At 46.7% G+C, this 20,406-nt stretch overlaps 1 protein-coding gene across 1 annotated transcript; it reads right to left on the bottom strand.

The window, feature by feature from the left end:
* Positions 1-1,276: 1,276 nt before the first annotated feature.
* Erich5 (glutamate rich 5) lies at positions 1,277-18,632 on the bottom strand. Its single transcript, XM_051159462.1, has 3 exons — positions 18,330-18,632; positions 2,821-3,732; positions 1,277-1,556 (listed from the first exon to the last, which is right to left on the bottom strand). Exons 1-3 carry the CDS (start codon positions 18,388-18,390, stop codon positions 1,384-1,386), a joined length of 1,146 nt encoding a protein of 381 aa, XP_051015419.1. The 5' UTR covers positions 18,391-18,632; the 3' UTR covers positions 1,277-1,383.
* Between the last annotated feature and the right edge of the window lie 1,774 nt (positions 18,633-20,406).

Raw genomic sequence — 20,406 nt, 5'->3', positions numbered from 1 at the left:
AAAACATTTTAAAATAATTTTTTCATAATTTAATTTATTCTAGGTACATTGATATGAAGTGTCAGAATCCCTAGAACTGGAGTCGCAGACAGTTGTTAGCTGCCAAATTGAGCCTGGGTCATTTGGAAGAGTAGACAGTGCTCTTAACCACTGACCCATCTGTTTAGCCCTGTAAAACTTTTATATTAGGGCTGTATCATACTTTTTGAGAGAGAGAGAATGACATTTATTTGAACCTATCGTGGTATTGCTTTGTTTCGTTTTGTTTTTTTGAGACAGGGTTTCTCTGTGTAGCCCTGGCTGTCCTGGACTCGCTTTGTAGACCAGGCTGGCTATGAACCCACAGAGATCTGCCTGGCTCTGCCTCCCAAGTGTGCACCACCACCACCACCCGGCTCCTACTGTGGTATTGCAAACCTGTCATCTCAGCCCTCAGGAAGTGAAGGCAGGAGGACTTGGTACTCAGGGCCATCCTAGCTGCACGAGGCCCTGTCTCAAAATAAAATTGTAAGAAAGGATGAGTTTTGAGGCAGAGGCAGGTGGATAGCTCTGAGTTCAAGGCCAGACTGGTCTACATAGTAAGTTCAAGGTTAGCTTTGACACACAAGCAAACACAGAAAGATAGGCCACCCAATGAAGAATGGACTTTTGTGCCTGTGCCTGTGCCTGTTGATTTAATCTTTCCATTTAAGGGCTCACTATAAAGGAAGATTTCACTGTTACAATAATTGCTGACAGCTGCATGTGGTGGTATAAAATCATCAGCCAATTCAAAATGGCACAGGAAAACGTGGACTCTTTCACCGTGAAGAATGCCAAACTTTGCTGTAGCACCCCAGTTTGCATTCCTCTGGAAATGTTTGTTAACCTTTAGTGTACCATGGTACACAGTGATCTGCAGGGTTAGATAGACTTCAGGAGAGCAGGTAATTAGATTTCAGACCCCTAAGGTTCCCATTACTCTAATTTCTGTTACAGGACAGAAATATGAGGTGTACTACCCCCTGTATTCTGGGGGTACTTATTCTTATTCCATCATTATTATTATAACTGTGTAACTAACTCTCTTATCACGAGTTCCCCTCTCTGGCCACCTACAGTTAAAGGTTTATATTTTCCCTCTAGGGGCTCATCTTACCATGAATGGCCACAAGGAAGAAAATCACCTTCATGTTCTTAAACTATCTTACATTTTTTTATTGGCTCTGACTATAGTCACTTTGAACACCCATTTATCCTAGGTTCCTAAAAACTTGTGTTAGCTTTACAGTTTTATGGCATAACACAATAAAAAATGGCATCACTCTCTTGGTTCCTACAGTCAGTCTACAGCTCCATTACCCTTGCATGGACCACGTAGCCACAGAAGGATGGTACCTGCCCTCAGGGCCTCAGATTTTCCTGCTCTGCTCTGACACTGTGTGCACTAGCCCTCCTGTTGCTGGCCTCTGCTGCTCCATGATCCACAGCTTCTCCTGTGTCTTTTTCTTTGGTTTCAGCTTCTTCACTTTCTTTCTCATTTTTCATCTCTGCTTCCACCTTTTCTCCTGTTTCACCTAGAAAAAGAGCAACCAAAGGAGACAATAAGAGATATGCTTGCTTAGAGTCTGTTCTGCATAGTTTTATGTCAACTTGACATAGAATTATTTGACAGGAAGGAGCCTCAATTGAGAAAATGGCACCATAAGATCCAGCTGCAAGGCATGTTCTTAATTAGTGATCATTAGGGGAAGGCCCAGACCATTGTGGGTAGTACCATCCCTGGGCTGGTGGTCCTGGGGTCCATAAGAAAGCAGGCTGAGCCAGCCATGGGAAGCAAGCTGGCAGTAAGCAGCATCCTCCATGGCCTCTGCATCGGTTCCTGCCTCCAGGTTCCTGCCCTGTTTGAGTTCCTGTCCTGACTTCCTTCAAAGTTGGGCTATGGTATGGAAATGTAAACTAAATAAACTCTTTTCTCCCCAACTTGCTTTTGGACACAGTATTTCATCATAGCAGTAGTCACCCTGACTAAGACACACTGAAGACATGTTACCCCACTGGGGACAAGTGTTGCCCTGTAGGTCTACACAGTAAATTTCTTCCATGCTGTCATGCCAACATTTTCTTCATTCTCCAGATCCTCCTAGGCCAATGTTATATCACTTACATCCCTGAGTCTTGGCCTGCTTGTAAAATCAGGATGCAAAATCCCCTTAAAAAATGGCATTTTTGAAAAGTGTTTTGGGGGGGTGAAGTAATGACTCAGTGGGTTAGAGCACTCACTACACAAGTATGAGGACCTGAGTTCAAATCCCCAGCACTCAGTGTAAGAAGCCGAGTACAACAAAGCATGTCTGTAATGCAGCAGAGACAGACACATCCTAGAGCTCATGAGCCAGACAGAGTCACCATTCAGTTAGCTAGAACTAAAGCAATAAGCTACAGATTGAGAGACTCTACCTCAAACCGGAGGCTAGGGAGAGTAATCGAGGAAGACACCTGGCATCAGCCTCTGGCCTGCACACCTTTGCACACTGGTACACACCCACCCGGACATGTGCATCCAGGCAGAGATACTACTAATAAAATAAAGTAAATTAAAGTTTTTTTGGACACAGCCTGTGCTTTAAAAACAATTTTCTGGGAGCTGACGAGCCTCGAGGAAATGTGTTTCCCAAGTCAGTGGAAGTCCTTTCTGTTTGGGTCAAGTAAACTTCCAGCACCTCAGGCCCCAAAGCTGGCATCCATCCCCTTGGAGTCTGTCCAAGCAGGCAGACCCTCAGCCAGCCTCCTTCAGGGGAGTCTATCCAAGCAGACAGACCCTTGCCAGCCTCCTTTTACCTTCAATGTGCTGCTCCTCTTTATTGGTGTGGATTTCTCTGACCGGTTCCACATTTGCTGCCGTCTCTGCAGTGGCCGCCAGCTGCTCCCTGCTTCCGCCATTTGCTTCAGGCTGAGATTCCTGGGCACTTCTGGGGCCATCACAGGGTGACTCGTTCGTCGCAGGCATTTGCACAAGCTGGCTTTGCAGTGCTTCATTATCTTTGAGAATGATTTCTAGATCTTGGGGCTGCTCAGCTTTGCCTGGTGTTTCCCAAGGTCGCTGCTGTCCACTGCTTTCTGCAGACTGACTCCCTTCCACTGTTTCTGCAGAGTTGTTCTCTTTGGGAGTTGCTTCTAGAAGCTGGGGCTGTGCATCTTCTCCTACTGCTCCTTCCGGTGGTAGCTCCTTAGCTGTTTCCGGAGACAGAATGCTCTCAGCGGTTTCTAGAAGCTTCGTCACTCCAGTCTGTGGAATCTCCGTGTCGTTCCCTGCTCCAGGGGAGTGCCTCTCTGTTGGCATGCTCTGAGGCTGATTCATTGCTTCTTCAGCATTTCCTTTTCCAGGCTGGGCCTCTGTGCTTGCTTCCACGTCTTCCTTCATTTCCTCAGTCCCTAGTGTATTGTCTTTGGCTCCCGGCTGAGGTGGCTCGCACTCTTCTCCTTGCACTCGAGGCTCGATCTTCTTCGTGAGTCCTGACTGATCTGTGGCATCCTTTCCAGGGGCCTCGTCATTTGCCAGAGATGGTTGGTGGTAAGATTTAACACCATTAGCTGTAGGCACCACTGAAGCCTTGGGCCTCTCTGGTGGAGGATGGCTTTCCCTTTGTGCGTTGCCATAAAAAGCAGCTTCTCTTCCTGGTGTACATGGTTTGGGTTGGGCCACACAGAACTTGATTTGTTCTACAGTGGAAGAATTCTCATTTGAAGGTACTTTTTGACCATTTAGTTGAAAGATAAGTATGGAAAAAAAAAAGAGAGAGAGAGAACAGAATTATTATTTAGCTATCCTGGGAAAGTTTAATTGACATCATGTAGATTTAATGGTTCAGTCAAACCATGACCCTCACTCCCAAATCAAAGCCTTATAACATTGTCAGCCTAAACACCTCACCTTAAGCATCAGGGTGCTGTGACCTAGCTTCCTCCTGAGCACCCTGTCAAGGCTCCTCTCCCACATACTAGTTCATCACAATTGCTTTGTTTCTCTTGTTCTCACCTTTCTCCTCTGTAGCTTTCCCCGTGGTCCTTGGCCCTGAGTGAAAAAGAAAGGCCCCACCATAGGGAAGCCCTCAGAGGCGAAGGCTAAGCACCCCGGGAAGGGAAGTGCAGGGACAGCTCCAACCTGAGTTTCAAATCATGCTGGGGGAGGGGGTGGGGGGAGGGCAGCTGGTGGGAGGGCAGAGATAAAAAAGAACACTGGGAAGCATGTACTCAGGGCTGTCCCAGCTCCCCCTGCATCTGCATAGCCTCGGGAGCAGAGCTCTCATGGTCTGACACCTGACATGGCAGCGAGTCCCTCCCCCATCACAGCGATGGCTGAGAGGCATCCGTACATATGAAACAGTGGCTGTGATTAGAAGAAATAGGCAACACGTTTGTATTCCTGGGCTTGTGACCTGGTGCTCCAGCTACTGGAAATTTATACAAAATCTTTTAGAAATAGATGTAGGAGTATCATCTGATCTTTTTTTTCATAACAGCAGAAGCTGAAAAACAATTTAAAAGTCTAAAAATATATCCCACTGGGTGAAATACTGCCCCATGAGAGACTATGACTGTGAAGACCATGTGCTGACCGAGGATAGAACCTGCGAGTGCAAACGAGAGGTCAGCATTCATGCTGGGTTGACCAAACAAGGGGAAGCAAAACTTGCGTGTTAGGGCAAGGTCTGCTGCATAGTGGACAGCCCACAAAGCCAGACACTGGTGCTACAGGTGGACACATGCCACAGCCCACAAAGCCAGACACTGGTGCTACAGGTGGACACATGCCACAGCCCACAACGCCAGACACTGGTGCTACAGGTGGACACATGCCACAGCCCACAAAGCCAGACACTGGTGCTATGGGTGGACACATGGGACAGCCCACAAAGCCAGACACTAGTGCTACAGGTGGCCACATGACACAGCCCACAAAGCCAGACACTGGTGCTATAGGTGGCCACATGACACAGCCCACAAAGCCAGACACTGGTGCTACAGGTGGACACATGCCACAGCCCACAAAGCCAGACACTGGTGCTACGGGTGGACACATGCCACAGCCCACAAAGCCAGACATTGGTGCTACAGGTGGACACATGCCACAGCCCACAAAGCCAGACACTGGTGCTATGGGTGGACACATGCCACAGCCCACAAAGCCAGACACTGGTGCTATGGGTGGCCACATGGGACAGCCCACAAAGCCAGACACTGGTGCTATGGGTGGACACATGCCACAGCCCACAAAGCCAGACATTGGTGCTACAGGTGGACACATGCCACAGCCCACAAAGCCAGACACTGGTGCTATGGGTGGACACATGCCACAGCCCACAAAGCCAGACACTGGTGCTATGGGTGGACACATGCCACAGCCCACAAAGCCAGACACTGGTGCTACGGGTGGACACATGCCACAGCCCACAAAGCCAGACACTGGTGCTATAGGTGGCCACATGGGACAGCCCACAAAGCCAGACACTGGTGCTACAGGTGGCCACAGATAAGTTAAAAGGAAGGAAGGAAGGAAGGAAGGAAGGAAGGAAGGAGAAGAAAAAGAAGAAGAGAAGAAGAAGAAGAAGAAGAAGAAGAAGAAGAAGAAGAAGAAGAAGAAGGGAGAAACAAATCACAGAGGGAGGAGAGCTGGAAGAAAAAAACCCAAATGTAAAAGTAGGTCAGATATTTTCTTCTTCTTCTTCCGTCTCCCCCTTCTAAAAAAGTGATTTCTTAGTTTCCCTCCTCCTTTTCCAGCCTGATTATATATGTACACGGTTTAAAGACTTGTTTCCTAGTCCTCAAGGGAGTTAAGTAATACTCAGGTCTCCTCCTTTCATTTCCTCTTCCCTAAGGGCAACTATTTTCAATCTTTTAGCTGTCTGGAGAGGATGTTTGTTTGTTTGTTTGTTTGTTGACACAATCTGGCCCCTATATATATATATATATATATAGGTGGCTTCAGCCCCACCGTGCTGGGATTTTGAGTGTGCCCCACCACACCTTGCTGGAAGAATCTTTTCTCTAGGTATCGAAATGAATTGTACTGTAGGATGTTTTGGCTTGGGGCATTTCAATAAACTCCTCCTGTGAAAGAAAAGGATGTTGTAGCTTGTTTTTCTAACCTATTTCCACCACCACCCCACCCGTTCCCACTGCACATTAGTACCTTCTTTCAACTCCGTAATCACTTAAAATAGTCACTGTGTCATAATTTAGAGAACACAAAATGAGAGCATGTTTTCATAGGACCTCAACAGACACTCTAATGACATGGCTTATCACAAAAAGAGAAATACTTCTTCCAAGTAAACACATAAAGGCAATTCCTGAATATGAAAAACCACAGACTCTGCCTTCTGACATTGCAGAACCATGCGAAGCGCTGTGACAGTCACGTGGACACAGGGAGAAGAGATCCGAGAAACGCTGAACCTCCGGAGCAGCTTCTCTGGGGTTCCCAAAGAATGCAAATAAGGTCTAGCGGGAAGGGGAGCTGGAGGCCAGGGCTGGAGTGAGATCATGGAGAAGCCTGTAGGTGGCGCTGATGAGCTTAGAGTGACGCAGGGCCTTAGTAAAAGTTTAGTATAGACTCTCTGAGCTTCATCAAGGACAGCAAGAAGAAGAAAGACGCCGGAAAGTCGGCCAAAAAAGACAAAGACCCAGTGAATAAGTCTGGTGACAAGGCCAAAAAAAAAGTGGTCCAAAAACAAAGTCAAGGACAACCATCTAACCCTGTTTGACAAAGTCACAGACGATAAACTCTGTAAGGAAGTTCCCAACTATAAGGGTGGTTTGGGCAAAAGGCAAAAAGAGGATAGGTATGGGCTGGGAGTGGGGCTACTCCGTCTCTCTACCTCACTCTACAAACTGAGTGTGATTCTTACAGGAAGGTCCAGAGATGGAAAAGCAAAACTCAGTAACCGTTTTCTGAACAGTCAGGCACAGGCTGTCAGTGTAAGGGCTCATGACTAAGCTGAGATGTCTCTCTCCAGCTCCCTTCCCTACCTCATTCATCATGAATGAAACATTCAAAACCATAGCAAGAAAGGCAGCATAATGAAAGCGCGTCCTCAGGACCACAGAGAAACAACTCACACAAGGCTGTCCTGGACTAACTGCCTTCAGGAGTTAACACGGAAGTGCATTACTGCATTAATCACAGATGTTTGCCCAGGGACACTTCCTGGTGAAACAGTTACTACAGTGAGAAGCGAGCCATGTCCACCCACCTGTACCAGCTAGGTACTTTCTAAAGCAGAAAGCTCCGGAGGGGAGTGTTGACACACCCAAAACACAGGCACATGTTTTGGTTCTGGGTTTTTGTTTTTTTTTGTTTTTTTTCTGAGACAGGGTTTCTCTGTGTAGCCCTAGCTGTCCTGGAACTCTCTTTTTAGACCAGGCTGGCCTCAAACTCACAGTGATCCGCCAGGCACAGGTTTTTATATAGAATTTTTAACAGCAAATGCATTTCACAAAAAATTAGATGTGTAAGACTAGACTCAGTTTGCTAAATAGGATTAACAGAAGCACCTGATCATCCATGGTAAAAAGTGAGGGTTAAGTAATCCAGACAATATCTGATTTAAGTCCGTATACGTCTCTTAAGAATCTAATGAGTGCTGGGCCTGGTGGTGCATGCTTTTAATCCCAGAACTTGGGAGGTGAAGGCAGGCAGATCTCTGTGAGTTTGAGGACAGCCTGTTACAAAGCAGTCCAGGACAGTCAGGACTACAAGAGAAACCCTGTCTTGAAAAACCAGAAAAAAAAAAAAAAAAAAAAAAAAAGAGGGCTGGAGAGATGGCTCAGAGGCTAAGAACACTGACTGCTTTCCCAGAGGTCCTGAGTTCAATTCCTAGCAACCACATGATGGCTTATGACCATCTATAAGAGATCTGGTGCCCTCTTCTAGCAGGCGGGCACGCATGCAGACAGAACACTGTATACGTAATAAATAAATCTTTAAAAAAAAAAAAAAAAGAATCTACTAAGTGCCTGAGGTTGTGGCCCACAACTTTAATCACAGCACTTGGGAGGCAGAGGCAGGCTGATCTCTGAGTTTGATGCTAGCCTGGTCTACAGAGCAAGTTCCAGGACAGCTAAGGCTACACAGAGAAACCATGTCTCAAAAAATAAAAAAATAAACAAAAAGAACCCAATGGGCTTAAAATATAAGTGCTTTTCTTTATTAGTTAACTCTGTTATTTGACATTTAGCAGCAGAAAGAATGAAGTGCAGCAGGCTAGGGCTCTAGTGCACAGGCCCATAAACACTGTGAGCTGTCAATACTGACCTACGTAAGTGTAGCCTTCTCCTGATGGCTTTGAAAGCATGGTCAGTGATGGAACCACTGTCACAATTGGTACCTACAATTTGATCAGACCCAACTGACCTCAAAACGTGTCACTGGCAATTTTTATTTAAAAAATAAAATAAAAGCTTCAGGGCTACAGAGATGGCTCAGAGGTTAAGACATGTGCTACCCTTCAGAAGGATCCAGGTTGGTTTCCAGCGGCCTCATCAGATGGCTCCCAAGCCACCTGTAACTCCAGGTTCAAAAGATCAGACACCTCTGGCCCCTACAGGCACCGACACTCAGTTGTACACATTCCCACACACAGTCACACACCCATATGAGTAATTGAAAATGATAAAATTGGGCCAGGAGGTGGTGGCCCACATCTTTAATCCCAGCACTCGGGAGGCAGAGGCAGGTAGATCTCTGTGAGTTCGAGGCCAGCCTGGTCTACAGAGAGAGTTCCAGGACAGCCAGAGCTGTTACACAGAGAAACTCTGTTTCAAAAACAAAACAAAACAAAAACAAAAACAAAAAACAAAAAAAGGAAGTAAGAAAGAAAATAATAAAATTTATTTTTAAATTACAAATAAGGGCGGGCTGTGGTGGTGCACGCCTTTAATCCCAGCACTCAGAAGGCAGAGGCAGGCAGATCGCTGTGAGTTCGAGACTAGGCTGGTCTACAGAGTTAGTCCAGGACAGCCAAGGCTACACAGAGAAACCCTGTCTCGAAAAACAGAAACAAAAATTACAAATAAGAGATGCTTCATTCCACTAGCAGGTTTTGATTCTGTCACAAGCAGGTTCTGGACTGGGCACAGGGATTGTAGCAAGCCATAAAGCAGGGCTCTTCTATGCTGTCTTAGGCTAACTGTCCGTAGGAAATCCAAACAATGCCTGCTTCCTCAACAACCACAGCTTGGTACTTCTACAGTACTCGGCATCTGAGCATCTGCATCCACTCTGCACACGAGCCCCATCCTCAACGTGGACGAGTGGTACATGTCCTCTTGCACCCTAACTTGAAGGCACTGAGCTACTTCTATTTGGGTGTGCACACAGGAGACAGGCCGTGGGAAGTGCTGAGGACAGATGCATTGGTTCCACACCCAAAACTGTGGAAAGATGTGTCTGTTTTCCAAGCCCTCTGTTTCCATCCAATCCTACCCCGCTCCCAGCCTAATCCTTTGATGCTCATTATCTCTGACTCTGTTGTAAACAGCCGGGGCCACAAAATTGCTGTGACAGCTGAGACAACGGAACTCTTGTTGCAAGCACCGTTGTGATAGGCACACAAAGAAACTGAATACCAGGCCGCATTACTGGAAGGATTAAAACCAGAGCTAACATACCTGAAATTCACATTACAGTAGATGCTTTCCAATCAAGTTCACTGCCCTGATTGGAAATGAAGTTTCTACCCGTCAAGGAGAAATCCTGTGCTACGCCACACAGGATCCTCAGGGCCTCAGGCAGCCTTGCAGTTGTCTAAATACTGGGAGGAAGTGCTCCTGCCGTGTTCTGTGCTGCTACTATGGAGACTCAGTTCTTAGACCATTTACTTCAGCTTTTCAGCTGAGAAGTCCTCCCTCTTCAGATCATAGCACCTTTCATCTATCTCATAAGAAAGTCATGAAAATCTGCTATTAGGCAGCTTTGGGAAATAGAGCTTCAACACCTGACCAACAGAGCAGCTCCCCAAGTTCACATTCCCAGTCGCATTCTGGGAAGAATATTCCCCATTGAAGCAACACCAGGGAGCTGTTGTGGATGCTTTTGTCCTTTGCCCTCCTGCATCACAGTGTACAAATGCATTATCCTGCTGCCGTGACTGTCCTGCTGCCCTGACTGTCCTGCTGCCGTGACTGTCCTGCTGCCGTGACTGTCCTGCTGCCGTGACTGTCCTGCTGCCATGACTGTCCTGCTGCCATGACTGTCCTGCTGCCGTGACTGTCCTGCTGCCCTGACTGTCCTGCTGCCCTGACTGTCCTGCTGCCCTGACTGTCCTGCTGCCCTGACTGTCCTGCTGCCGTGACTGTCCTGCTGCCGTGACTGTCCTCCTGCCGTGACTGTCCTGCTGCCCTGACTGTCCTGCTGCCCTGACTGTCCTGCTGCCGTGACTGTCCTGCTGCCGTGACTGTCCTGCTGCCGTGACTGTCCTGCTGCCGTGACTGTCCTGCTGCCGTGACTGTCCTGCTGCCGTGACTGTCCTGCTGCCGTGACTGTCCTGCTGCATGACTGTCCTGCTGCCGTGACTGTCCTGCTGCATGACTGTCCTGCTGCTCTGACTGTCCTGCTGCCCTGACTGTCCTGCTGCCGTGACTGTCCTGCTGCATGACTGTCCTGCTGCCCTGACTGTCCTGCTGCTCTGACTGTCCTGCTGCCGTGACTGTCCTGCTGCCGTGACTGTCCTCCTGCCGTGACTGTCCTGCTGCCGTGACTGTCCTCCTGCCGTGACTGTCCTGCTGCCGTGACTGTCCTGCTGCCGTGACTGTCCTCCTGCCGTGACTGTCCTCCTGCCGTGACTGTCCTGCTGCCGTGACTGTCCTGCTGCCGTGACTGTCCTGCTGCCCTGACTGTCCTGCTGCCGTGACTGTCCTGCTGCCGTGACTGTCCTGCTGCTGTGACTCCAATTCAACACCAAGCGTGATTCTATTTATCCACCAGTTGCTATCCTCATTTTGAGCACAGGTGAACTTAAGTAATAGTTTATGTACTACAAATTAATTAAAAAGACCTATAGACATTAAATTAAAAACAAAACAAAGCCAGGCAGTGTGGTGCAAGCCTTTAATACCAGCCCTCGGGAGACAGAGGCAGGCAGATCGCTTTGAGTTCAAGGCCAGCCTGGTCCACAAAGAGGGTGCATATATGTGTGTATATATATCTTCATTCTTAGAGGGCAAAGGTTGGACAGTCTTGGACTTATACGTAAGAATGCAACACTCCGCACTATACACTCCAGGACTTTAAGAAAATTCCCAAGGAGAGACATTTACTTTCACCAGTCAAAACCACACTCTAGTATTTTTGTACGGCGCAGTCCTACCAACACTCACAGACAGCGCAGGTCTCGCACACGGCGGAGCTCGATGCTTTTTAACAGATATTGGTAAGGCTTCCAGTAAGCATCCGTGGTGCTGTGATACCCTTTCAGACTTGACGCTGTGAAACATTAACACAGAAGTGAAACTGCTGGTGAACTTGGACGAGCCAGCCTTGCAGAAGCTTGGCCTCATGCTGCACAATCAAGCCTTATGTCACAGTTTGCCTTTCTTGCAAGCCTAAGAGACTATCATCACAGCCCAACACTGCACAGCTTTGGGGTCTGTGCTGTTTTATTTTAGTTAGCTAGTTAGTTAGTTAGTTAGTTAGTTTTTTGAGACAGGGTTTCTCTGTGTAGCCCTGGCTGTCCTGGAACTTGCTCTGTAGACCAGGCTGGCCTTGAACTCACGGAGACGTGCCTGCCTCTGCCTCTCAAGTGCTGGAATTACAGACGTGCGCCACCACCGCTGGCTTGTGCGACTTTTTATTTCCCGTTGTTTCTCCACTCCTCCTTCTTCCCCTGCTTTTCCGAGTAATCCTCGTATCGTCCCAGATCCCTGTGACCCATCCATGAGGTTGGACACATGAGGTTATGAAGTTGCCAAGCACAAGTTTCTGCAGGGCTGGGACTAGACTGCGGGTGAACTGGAGGCTGCACGCCAAGTAAGCGGTTTGGAGTCACGCATAGGCTTAAGTCCCAGCTCCATCACTTAATACCGCGGCTCCACATAGCTTCAGTTTGCCAGCTACATTTGGTACTAATGTTTGCTTTGTAAGGCCTCTCAGGGCACCAAAGGCACAGCATAAACATGGAATCGAGCAGTGCCCTCTTTTCTGCGTCCAGCCTTCTCATGTTTTGCTGTGGCTGTGTAAATATCTAAAGGATTTCTGTTGCGTTGAGGTTGTAAACTCATGCTACTGTCACGGGAGCATTTAGGCGGTTTCCTGTCACAATTGTAAGCGCGTACCCCCTTTGGCCCTGCAGTGACACTTCTGAGAATTGCCTGCAGATAGGCTTGTGCACATTCAAATGATGTGTGCACAAAGGAATTCACCACCAATCTTGCTTACAACAACAAAGACTGGAGAGAGATCGAATGTCTCCCAGTAGGAGACTGGTCAAATAAGTCACACAGCAGATTACTGTGCAGATATAGGAGGGATAACAATACTTTCATGTTGTTAGACTGGGAAAAGACACAGAACAGTGGGTAGAGTGCGTGCACTGTGTTTTACAAATAAAGACAGGGAAAGAATATTTGCAATACATTAAAAAAAATAATCTCGCAAATGGAGGACTTGGACCCCCTGTTCGGGTGTAGCGAATGGACAGCTCATTCTCCACATGGGGAAGGGGGGGGGACTGCCTCTGACAAGAGCTCTGGTAGCTGGGATTTGATCACTCCCCCTTGGCGGAGAGGCCCTGTGGGAACACAAAGAGGGGCAATGCAGACTGTCCGGATGAGACCTGATGGGCTGTGCTCAGACGTGGGGGAGGAAGACCCCATCTGTCAGAGGTCTGGAGGAGGGGGATAGATAGGGGGGTGGCAGGAGAGAGAGGATTACAATCCGGGTATAATGTGAATAAATTATAGTAATAAAAAAAAATACTCTTAGCCGGGTGTGGTGGCACATGCTTTTAATTCCAGCACTCAAGAGGCAGAGACAGGTGGATCTCTGTGAGTTTGAGGCTGGACTGGTCTACAAAGTGAATCCAGGACAGCCAAGGCTATACAGAGAAACCCTGTCTTGAAAAACCAAAAAAAAAAAAAAGATTGAATTGTCACTGTGTGAAAATATTAGTTGAAGGCTGGACAAAGAGCTTTACAAAGATCATTCTCTCACCTGTGAAATTCAAACCTTCCTGGTTGCCTGGGGAACAGGCTCCAAGCAGCCAGGGGAAGTTTCAGTTAGAACAAACAGATGATTATAGCCGCCAGTGGAAATGTACACATTAACCTAGCAATGGATTCATCAATAATTACCATGTATTTATTTTGTCCACGTTGGTGCTTAAACTGCAAATGACAGGGGTGGGGAGTCCTGGCAGAAAGATATGACATTTACATCAGGAAAGAATAGGGGAGCCATCACTCGTGTGTCCCCGGGAGCTGGTGGAGTGGAAAGAGCATGGAGAGACCACGTTAAAGCCTGCGAAGTGGGTACAAGCTCCACGTTCAGATTCAATCAGGCCAGAAACGGCTGTAACGCTTAGAATTTGCTCAGATAAACTTAGGGAGTTCTAATCTTTACCTATCCTTTCTTCCCAAAACAAAAGCCTCTTTCCTCACACTTTCCAGGGCTCTTGAGTAAAAATGCAAGAGCCACTGTAGCAAATCGGGCCCTGTTCTAAGCTTCGAGCAGCCAGAGGCCAGACTCCTCTGTTCCCAAGGGAAGCACACAGCTGCTGCCCTGGCTTCACTTCAGAGGTGCTGGGGAAGTCCTGGGTGTAGGCCCGGAGCTCACCTCTGCAGAGTGAGAGCAAATATCCACCCACCATCACTGGAACACATTAGTCCTATGCAGCCCATTAGCTGTCTAACAGTATCCGCTGGCTGATTGGCATTTGAGCCTAGAAAATAGGGTCTTTTGGGTCTAAATAGAGTCTTCAGGCAAGCATGGGGACCTGAGTTCAGATCCTCAGAACCCACAAGAAGATGGAGCCTATAATCTCAGCACTAGGGGCCAGAGACGGACAGATCGCTGAAGCTCCTTAGCCAGCCAGCCTAGTCTAATGATCTCTAGGTACCGCTAGACAGTTACCTCAGAAGAAAAAGGTGGGAGCCAGGGAAACAGCTCAGCAGTGAAGAGCCCAAATTCAGAGTTCTAGTCCCAGCACCTACCCACCCAACCCAATGCCACAGGCACCTACACTCACATGCACACAGAGCTTCTTGTTTTTGTTTTGTTTTATGAGACACGGTTTCTCTGTATAACTGTACTGGTTGTCCTGGACTCCCTTTATAGACCTTGCTGGCCTCGAACTCACAGAGATCCATCTGCCTCTGCCTCCCCAGTGCTGGGATTAAAGGTGTGCACCACCACACCTGGCCGCACACAGTTTTTAAAGTCTTTAAAATAAAAAATGTTAGCTGGAGCCAGGCATGGTGGCACAGGCCTCTAATCCCAGCACTTAAGAGGCAGAGGCAGGTGGATCTCTGTGAGTTTGAGGCCAGCCTGATCACAAATGGAGTACAAGATAGCCAGGACTACAAGAGAAACACTGTCTCCCGCCCCCCCCCAAAAAAAGGTTTTAAATGTCCACCAAATATTCCTATTTCTCTGACTCATACTTAGGGTTTTTTTTTTTGTTTTGTTTTAACTTGGGTTTGGTTTTTGGTTTTTTTGGGACAGGGTTTCTCTGTGTAGCCTTGACTGTCCTGGACTTGCTTGCTCGACCAAACTGGCCTCAAACTCACAGCAATCCACCTGCCTCTGCCTCCCAAGTGCTGGGATTAAAGGCGTGTGCCACCACACCTGGCCCCTTCTGGACTCTCTTGGCAGGCCAGGCTGGCCTCAACCTCAGATATCTGCCTGCCTTTGCTTTGCAGTGCTGACATAACAGGAGTATGCCACTGTACCTGGCTACTTAGGGATTATAATAGATGCTTTATTTGTTGTAATATATTTACTTGTATGCCTCAAAGCACTCTAAAGCTCCATTAGTTTTGCAATCACTTGCTATAGAAACAACCAAAAAATATAATACTAATGTATTATTAATATTGCATAGTAATATTAATATATTATGTAATGTACTCATATATAATATAAATTATGTGACATCTATATAATAGTGTAATATATTTTATTCTATGTAATACATTACATATTTATAAATAATATATGATATATTATATGCTACATACTTTTTACATAACATTTAGGTATGAGAATAAGTACTTCTTAGTGTGTTTCTTTTGTTGTTTCCAGAGTGAGTGACCACATGCTTAATGGGGGTCTAGAGTGATCTGAGCCAAAAACATTTAATTATAGTTAGCACAATCTGGCTTAAACAGCTATGTCCAAAGCCCCACTTCAACTCTTGGAAGCTCTGACTTGTGGTAAATTATTTACACATTTCTGTAAAGTAGAAACAAGCATAGTGCTTAGTCATAGCACTGTTATAAGGTTGAATGAAGTGACCCATTCGACAGATAATTACAAACAGCAATTTTAAAGAGTTTTTAAATGGTCTACATTTAAGCACACAACATGCTGAGGTTTTCTTTCCTCCCTTCCTTCCTTCCTTCCTTCCTTTTCTCTGTTTTTAAAGACAGGGTTTCTCTGTGTAGCCAGCCCTGACTGTCCTGGAACTCTGTCTCTACATTAGACTGGCCTCTAACTCAGAGATTCGTTTGCCTCTGTCTCTCAAGTGCTGGGATTGCAGGTGTGTGCCACCATCAGCCTTTGGGGATCTGATTTAAGAATGACTTCATGGTGAATCTGATGGGGATCTGGCAAAGTCTCTGACATAAAATTTAGGAACGGACAGAAAGAGGAAAGCGTTTGGGAGCCTTTCACGGCCTCCTGCCGTTTTAGACTAACTGCCATTCCCTTTAGAGTCCTTCACTTCTGCCAGCTGGAACAGTTCCGAAGCTTCCTCCTCAACTTAGTTTTCACCAAGAGCCTATGCCACACTAAGCACTGTGAGGTGCTGGGGCATGCAGTGGCTGGAAGCGTGTTACGGGCATTTAATAAACGTGGACTATTTGTATCTAAAAGCACACACATATAGGCTCAGGTTGTATCAAGGATTTAAGAAACTTTAGGCTGTAGAGAAAGTAATGAATTATTTATCAGGCCTCTAAGATCACAAAGTTGAAATGCTCTCATACAATAGTATTCAGTTACCGGTGTATTGTTAAATGGAGGCTTAGAAGCAGATACACCTGTTGGTTGATCCAGTGTATGTTTCGAGCAATTTATGCTCCATATTAATCAATTTTATATACACTTCAATTTGTTAGCAAGTGTTTAACATTTCTTTCAGAACAATATTCATGAAAACTTACAACAAAAGAAAGTAAGGGTTAAAAAAAATGAGAGTTTAAGTCAAATAACTTCTAAATGGGATAATTAAAGCCCCCATTCTATTGATTAGATACATTTGCTACTCCTGGAGTTACATTCCCTGGTGTGTGTGTGTGTGTGCGCGCGCGCACATGCTGAGCACTGAACCATGGGCATACTGCCCACATGTTCTACCACTGAGATACACTCACCCTAACCAAGTGCTCTGCTCTTTAAACAGGAAGCCACTGAGAAGGAAAGAGAGAAGCTGAGATATTATCTCCTGAGAGCTTCACTTTTTCTCATATTTCTCATAATGATACCAGTAAGGAAATATCATGGAACAAGTGCAAAAATCCACCCAATTTTATGAGAATCAACATGAAAACAATTTCTGAGCCAGGCATGGTAGAACACACCTGTAATCCCAGCACTCAGGAGGCAGAGGCAGCAGATCACTGTGACTTCGATGCCAGCCTGGTCTACACAGGGAGTCTAGGACAGCCAAGGCCACACAGAGAAACCCTGTCTTGAAAAACCAAAAAAATTTTACAAAAGAAAACAATTTCTGAGTGCACTGGCCTTGCTGGAGTCTGCTGGAGTGAGGGTTCTGAGCTCGTGGGGGGAAGTCAGCAGGCTCTGTGCATTAGGAGTATTAGTGTGTTAATATCATCAGTGACAAGGGTTTGAATCGTTTGCACATATGGCTTTTATTTTCGTTCACTTCCTCATTTTCTGTTTATCTATGGAAGGAAGAAATCTCGATGGTCAATGGTCACACAGCACAAAAGTAACAGCAACACGTTTCTGAGTAGGACATGTTGGCTGAGTTCTGAAGCATCTTCCGTGATAATCTTGTGTTCTCTGCCACAAAACAAGACAATCAAAAATCTCTGCTACTAGCTGGGTATCGTGGCACATGCCTGTGATCCTAGCACCTGGGGATGCAGAGGCAGGCAGATCTCCGTGAGTTTGAGGCCAGCCTGGTTTACAAAGTGAGTCCAGGAAAGCCAGGGCTACACAAAGAACCCCTGTCTCTAAAAACAAAATAACACAACACACACACACACCAAAACAAAAAACTCTGCTACTGCAGTAACACGAGATGCTAACACCAGTGAAAAGGAATTAAAATAACATTCCCCCTAAAGTGAGCCATGATGAAGACTGTAAGCAGCTTGAAGGACTGCACTTAGCTGTCAATGTTCAAAATGCTAGCAATTTATAATCTAAGAAGAGGGCTGACTGTGAAACCAGTCTCTCTCCACTCCGTTCCTCTATGTCTGTTCTTCCTACAGTATTTATCAATGTCTTACGTGCTTATGTTCCACTCTCAGCTTCTGCGAGTTATGCGAGCAACTCCAGCATCTCTGCAGAGTAAGTAGATGATCAAAATGTGGTGGCTGAATTTCTTTACAATAATCAGTGATTACTATCTTTGATCACATACATTTGCCTCAAGGACAGGGGAAATCAGGGACAGGGGAAAGTGTCTGAGACCACTTCAAATCCTCAGGCGGAACCTAGCATATGGGAGGGATGCCCGTGTGTGTGTGTGTGTGTGTGTGTGTGTGTGTGTGTGTGTGTGTGTGTGTGTGTGTGTGTGCGCGCGCGCGCTCCGCGTTTTGTCATCTGACGATGCTGAACGGTCCACGAGAAAGCAAAATAGGACTCTCAATGGGACATTTCTCATCTGTATGGTGAAAGGGATGTAGCAGCTAGTTTAGTCAGTAATTTAGCACCTCGAACCCTCTCTCCACCAGGTGGTCGCTCCGCACTGGGATGGGCACACCTCAGTAGCCGGTCAGCTCTAGATTTTAAGATTACCCTCCGGGTTGCGCTCTCCTTCCCGGAGAAGGAGCTCGCCCCCTGCTGGCGAGGTTGGGCTAGGGCCGCACCCTCTCGATCTCTGGGGCAGCCAGCCCACAGAATCCCCCAGCCCGAGTGTGTGCGGTGTGGGTCCCTTGCTCACCTCCACCGCCGAACCTGCTGCTGTCGCCCGCCTTGTTGAGGGCACTGCTGGAGCAGCCCATCGCGCAAAGCGCAGTCGGCTGGCTCACCTGGCCTAGCCTCACGCGGGTGTCGGTCGCGGGGCGTGGATGCGATGCTCACCGCAAACCTAGCCGCTGAAGTTTCTCCAACTATGTGATCTTGTCTCCCCAGCCAAGAGCTCAAGGCGCAGGCGCAGCGGGGTTCAGGGTTCCGGGCGCGCACCTGGTGAGGCTAGCGAGAGACGCACAGGTGGATAAAGCCAGAGAGGGGACCGTGTCAGACCGCCGGATGGCCAGCAGGCAAGAAAGCAGAGATAACTTAAACCAGGGACTGGCTGGACAGGAGGCGGAGGGCGCTTGGAAGGGAAAGGGGGAAAAGCTCGAGAGATAGGATAGAGAACAAGGGGCCAAGCGCTGGGAGGGATGGTGTGAATAATCGTCGCTAAATAGTCGTGGGGGAGGGGGCGGCGGCTGTAGCCAGAGGCAATTGATTGGTAGACTAGATGTGCGATGACAGTCTTATCCTCTTACATAATTCTAACATAGTTACCACAAGGAAGTTAAACAACGAATTCCAAACTGTTAGACCTGCCCTCCATAGCCGGCTTCAGGCTCCTGATGCATCCGGAACGACACCTATCACTTTAGTGCCCTGCTTCTTTTTGGTTTGCTTCCATCTGGAACAATTCCCTTAATCATGCTTTGTCTTTTTAATTAATTAAAAAATTACTACTCGGGGGCTGGAGAGGTGGCTCAGCGGTTAAGAGCATTGACTGCTCTTCTAGAGGCCTCGGGGTCAGTTCCCAGCATACACACGGCAGCTCATAACTGTTTGTAATCCAGCTCCAAGCGATCTGACACCCTCACACTAGGCAAGACACCAATGCACATAAAATAAACATAAATAAAATTCAAATTTTACTAGTTTTGTTTCTTGAGACGGGGTCCACACATAGTCCTGGCTATCCTGGAATACATTATGTAGACCAGGCTGGCCTCAAATTTGAATGGGAACCTGCCTCTGCCTCTGGAATGCTAAGACTAAAGGCATGCGCTATCACAGGAGGCCATTATTTATTATTTTATGTGTCCGGGAGGTCTGTGTACTACGTGCACACCTGGTGTCCACAGAGGCCAGAAGAGGAGCCTTTATCCTCCACTTAATGATTTACACCAGTAGAGACTTAGAAACTCTTAACATAATTCCGTGAGCTTCGTTATCATCTGTATTAGTTTGCTGGGGCTGCTGTAACAAAACGCCATAGATTCAATACCTTGAGCAACAGAACTTTATTTGCTCACAGTTCTAGAGTTAGATAAGGTGCCAGGCACAGGCTGATTTCTTCGAAGGCTCTCTCCTTGACTGGTAGATGGCTCTTCTTTCCACATGACTTCATATGTCTATGTCTTAACACTCCCTTTTATAAGAACTATTGGTTTGGGGACCCATCATTCTGCCCTCATTTAACATTAAATGTCTCCTTAAAAAAAAAACAAAACCCAAAAACCTTGTCTACAAAAACAATCACACTGGAAAGTCCATCTTTATCATGTCAATTTGGGTGAAGGACACAGTTCATGGCATAGAAGGCTCCATTCCCGAGCTTTTAAAAATAAAAATCTTTCTCTGTGAGTTTGAGGCTAGTGTGGTCTGTGGTCTACAGAGCTAATTCCAGGACAGCCAGGGGCTACACAGAGAAACCCTGTCTGAAAAAAACTAAAAACCAAAAACCAAAAAAAAAAAAAAAAAAAAAAAGGCTTTTTAAATTTAGCTAATGAAGGCTTTAGAAGGTTCTCAGTAAGATATAATTTACATATTAACTAAAAGTAAATATGTGACTTTAAATTCCCTGAATTTAGCTGGGCGTGGTGGAGCATGCCTTTAATCCCAGCACTTGGGAGGCAGGCGGATCACTGTGAATTCGAGGCTAGCCTGGTGTACTAAGAGAGTTCCAGGACAGTCAGGGCTACACAGAGAAACCCTGTCTCGAAAAACAAACAAACAAATTCCCTAAACTGAACATTTTATGCTAACTTAGGATTCAGTTAAGTTCCCCC

Source organism: Acomys russatus, chromosome 17 (genome assembly GCF_903995435.1).
Source record: "Acomys russatus chromosome 17, mAcoRus1.1, whole genome shotgun sequence".
Taxonomy (NCBI): domain Eukaryota; kingdom Metazoa; phylum Chordata; class Mammalia; order Rodentia; family Muridae; genus Acomys; species Acomys russatus.
The sequence above is the reverse complement of the archived record's forward strand: the minus strand, read 5'-3'. Positions and strand labels throughout refer to the sequence as shown.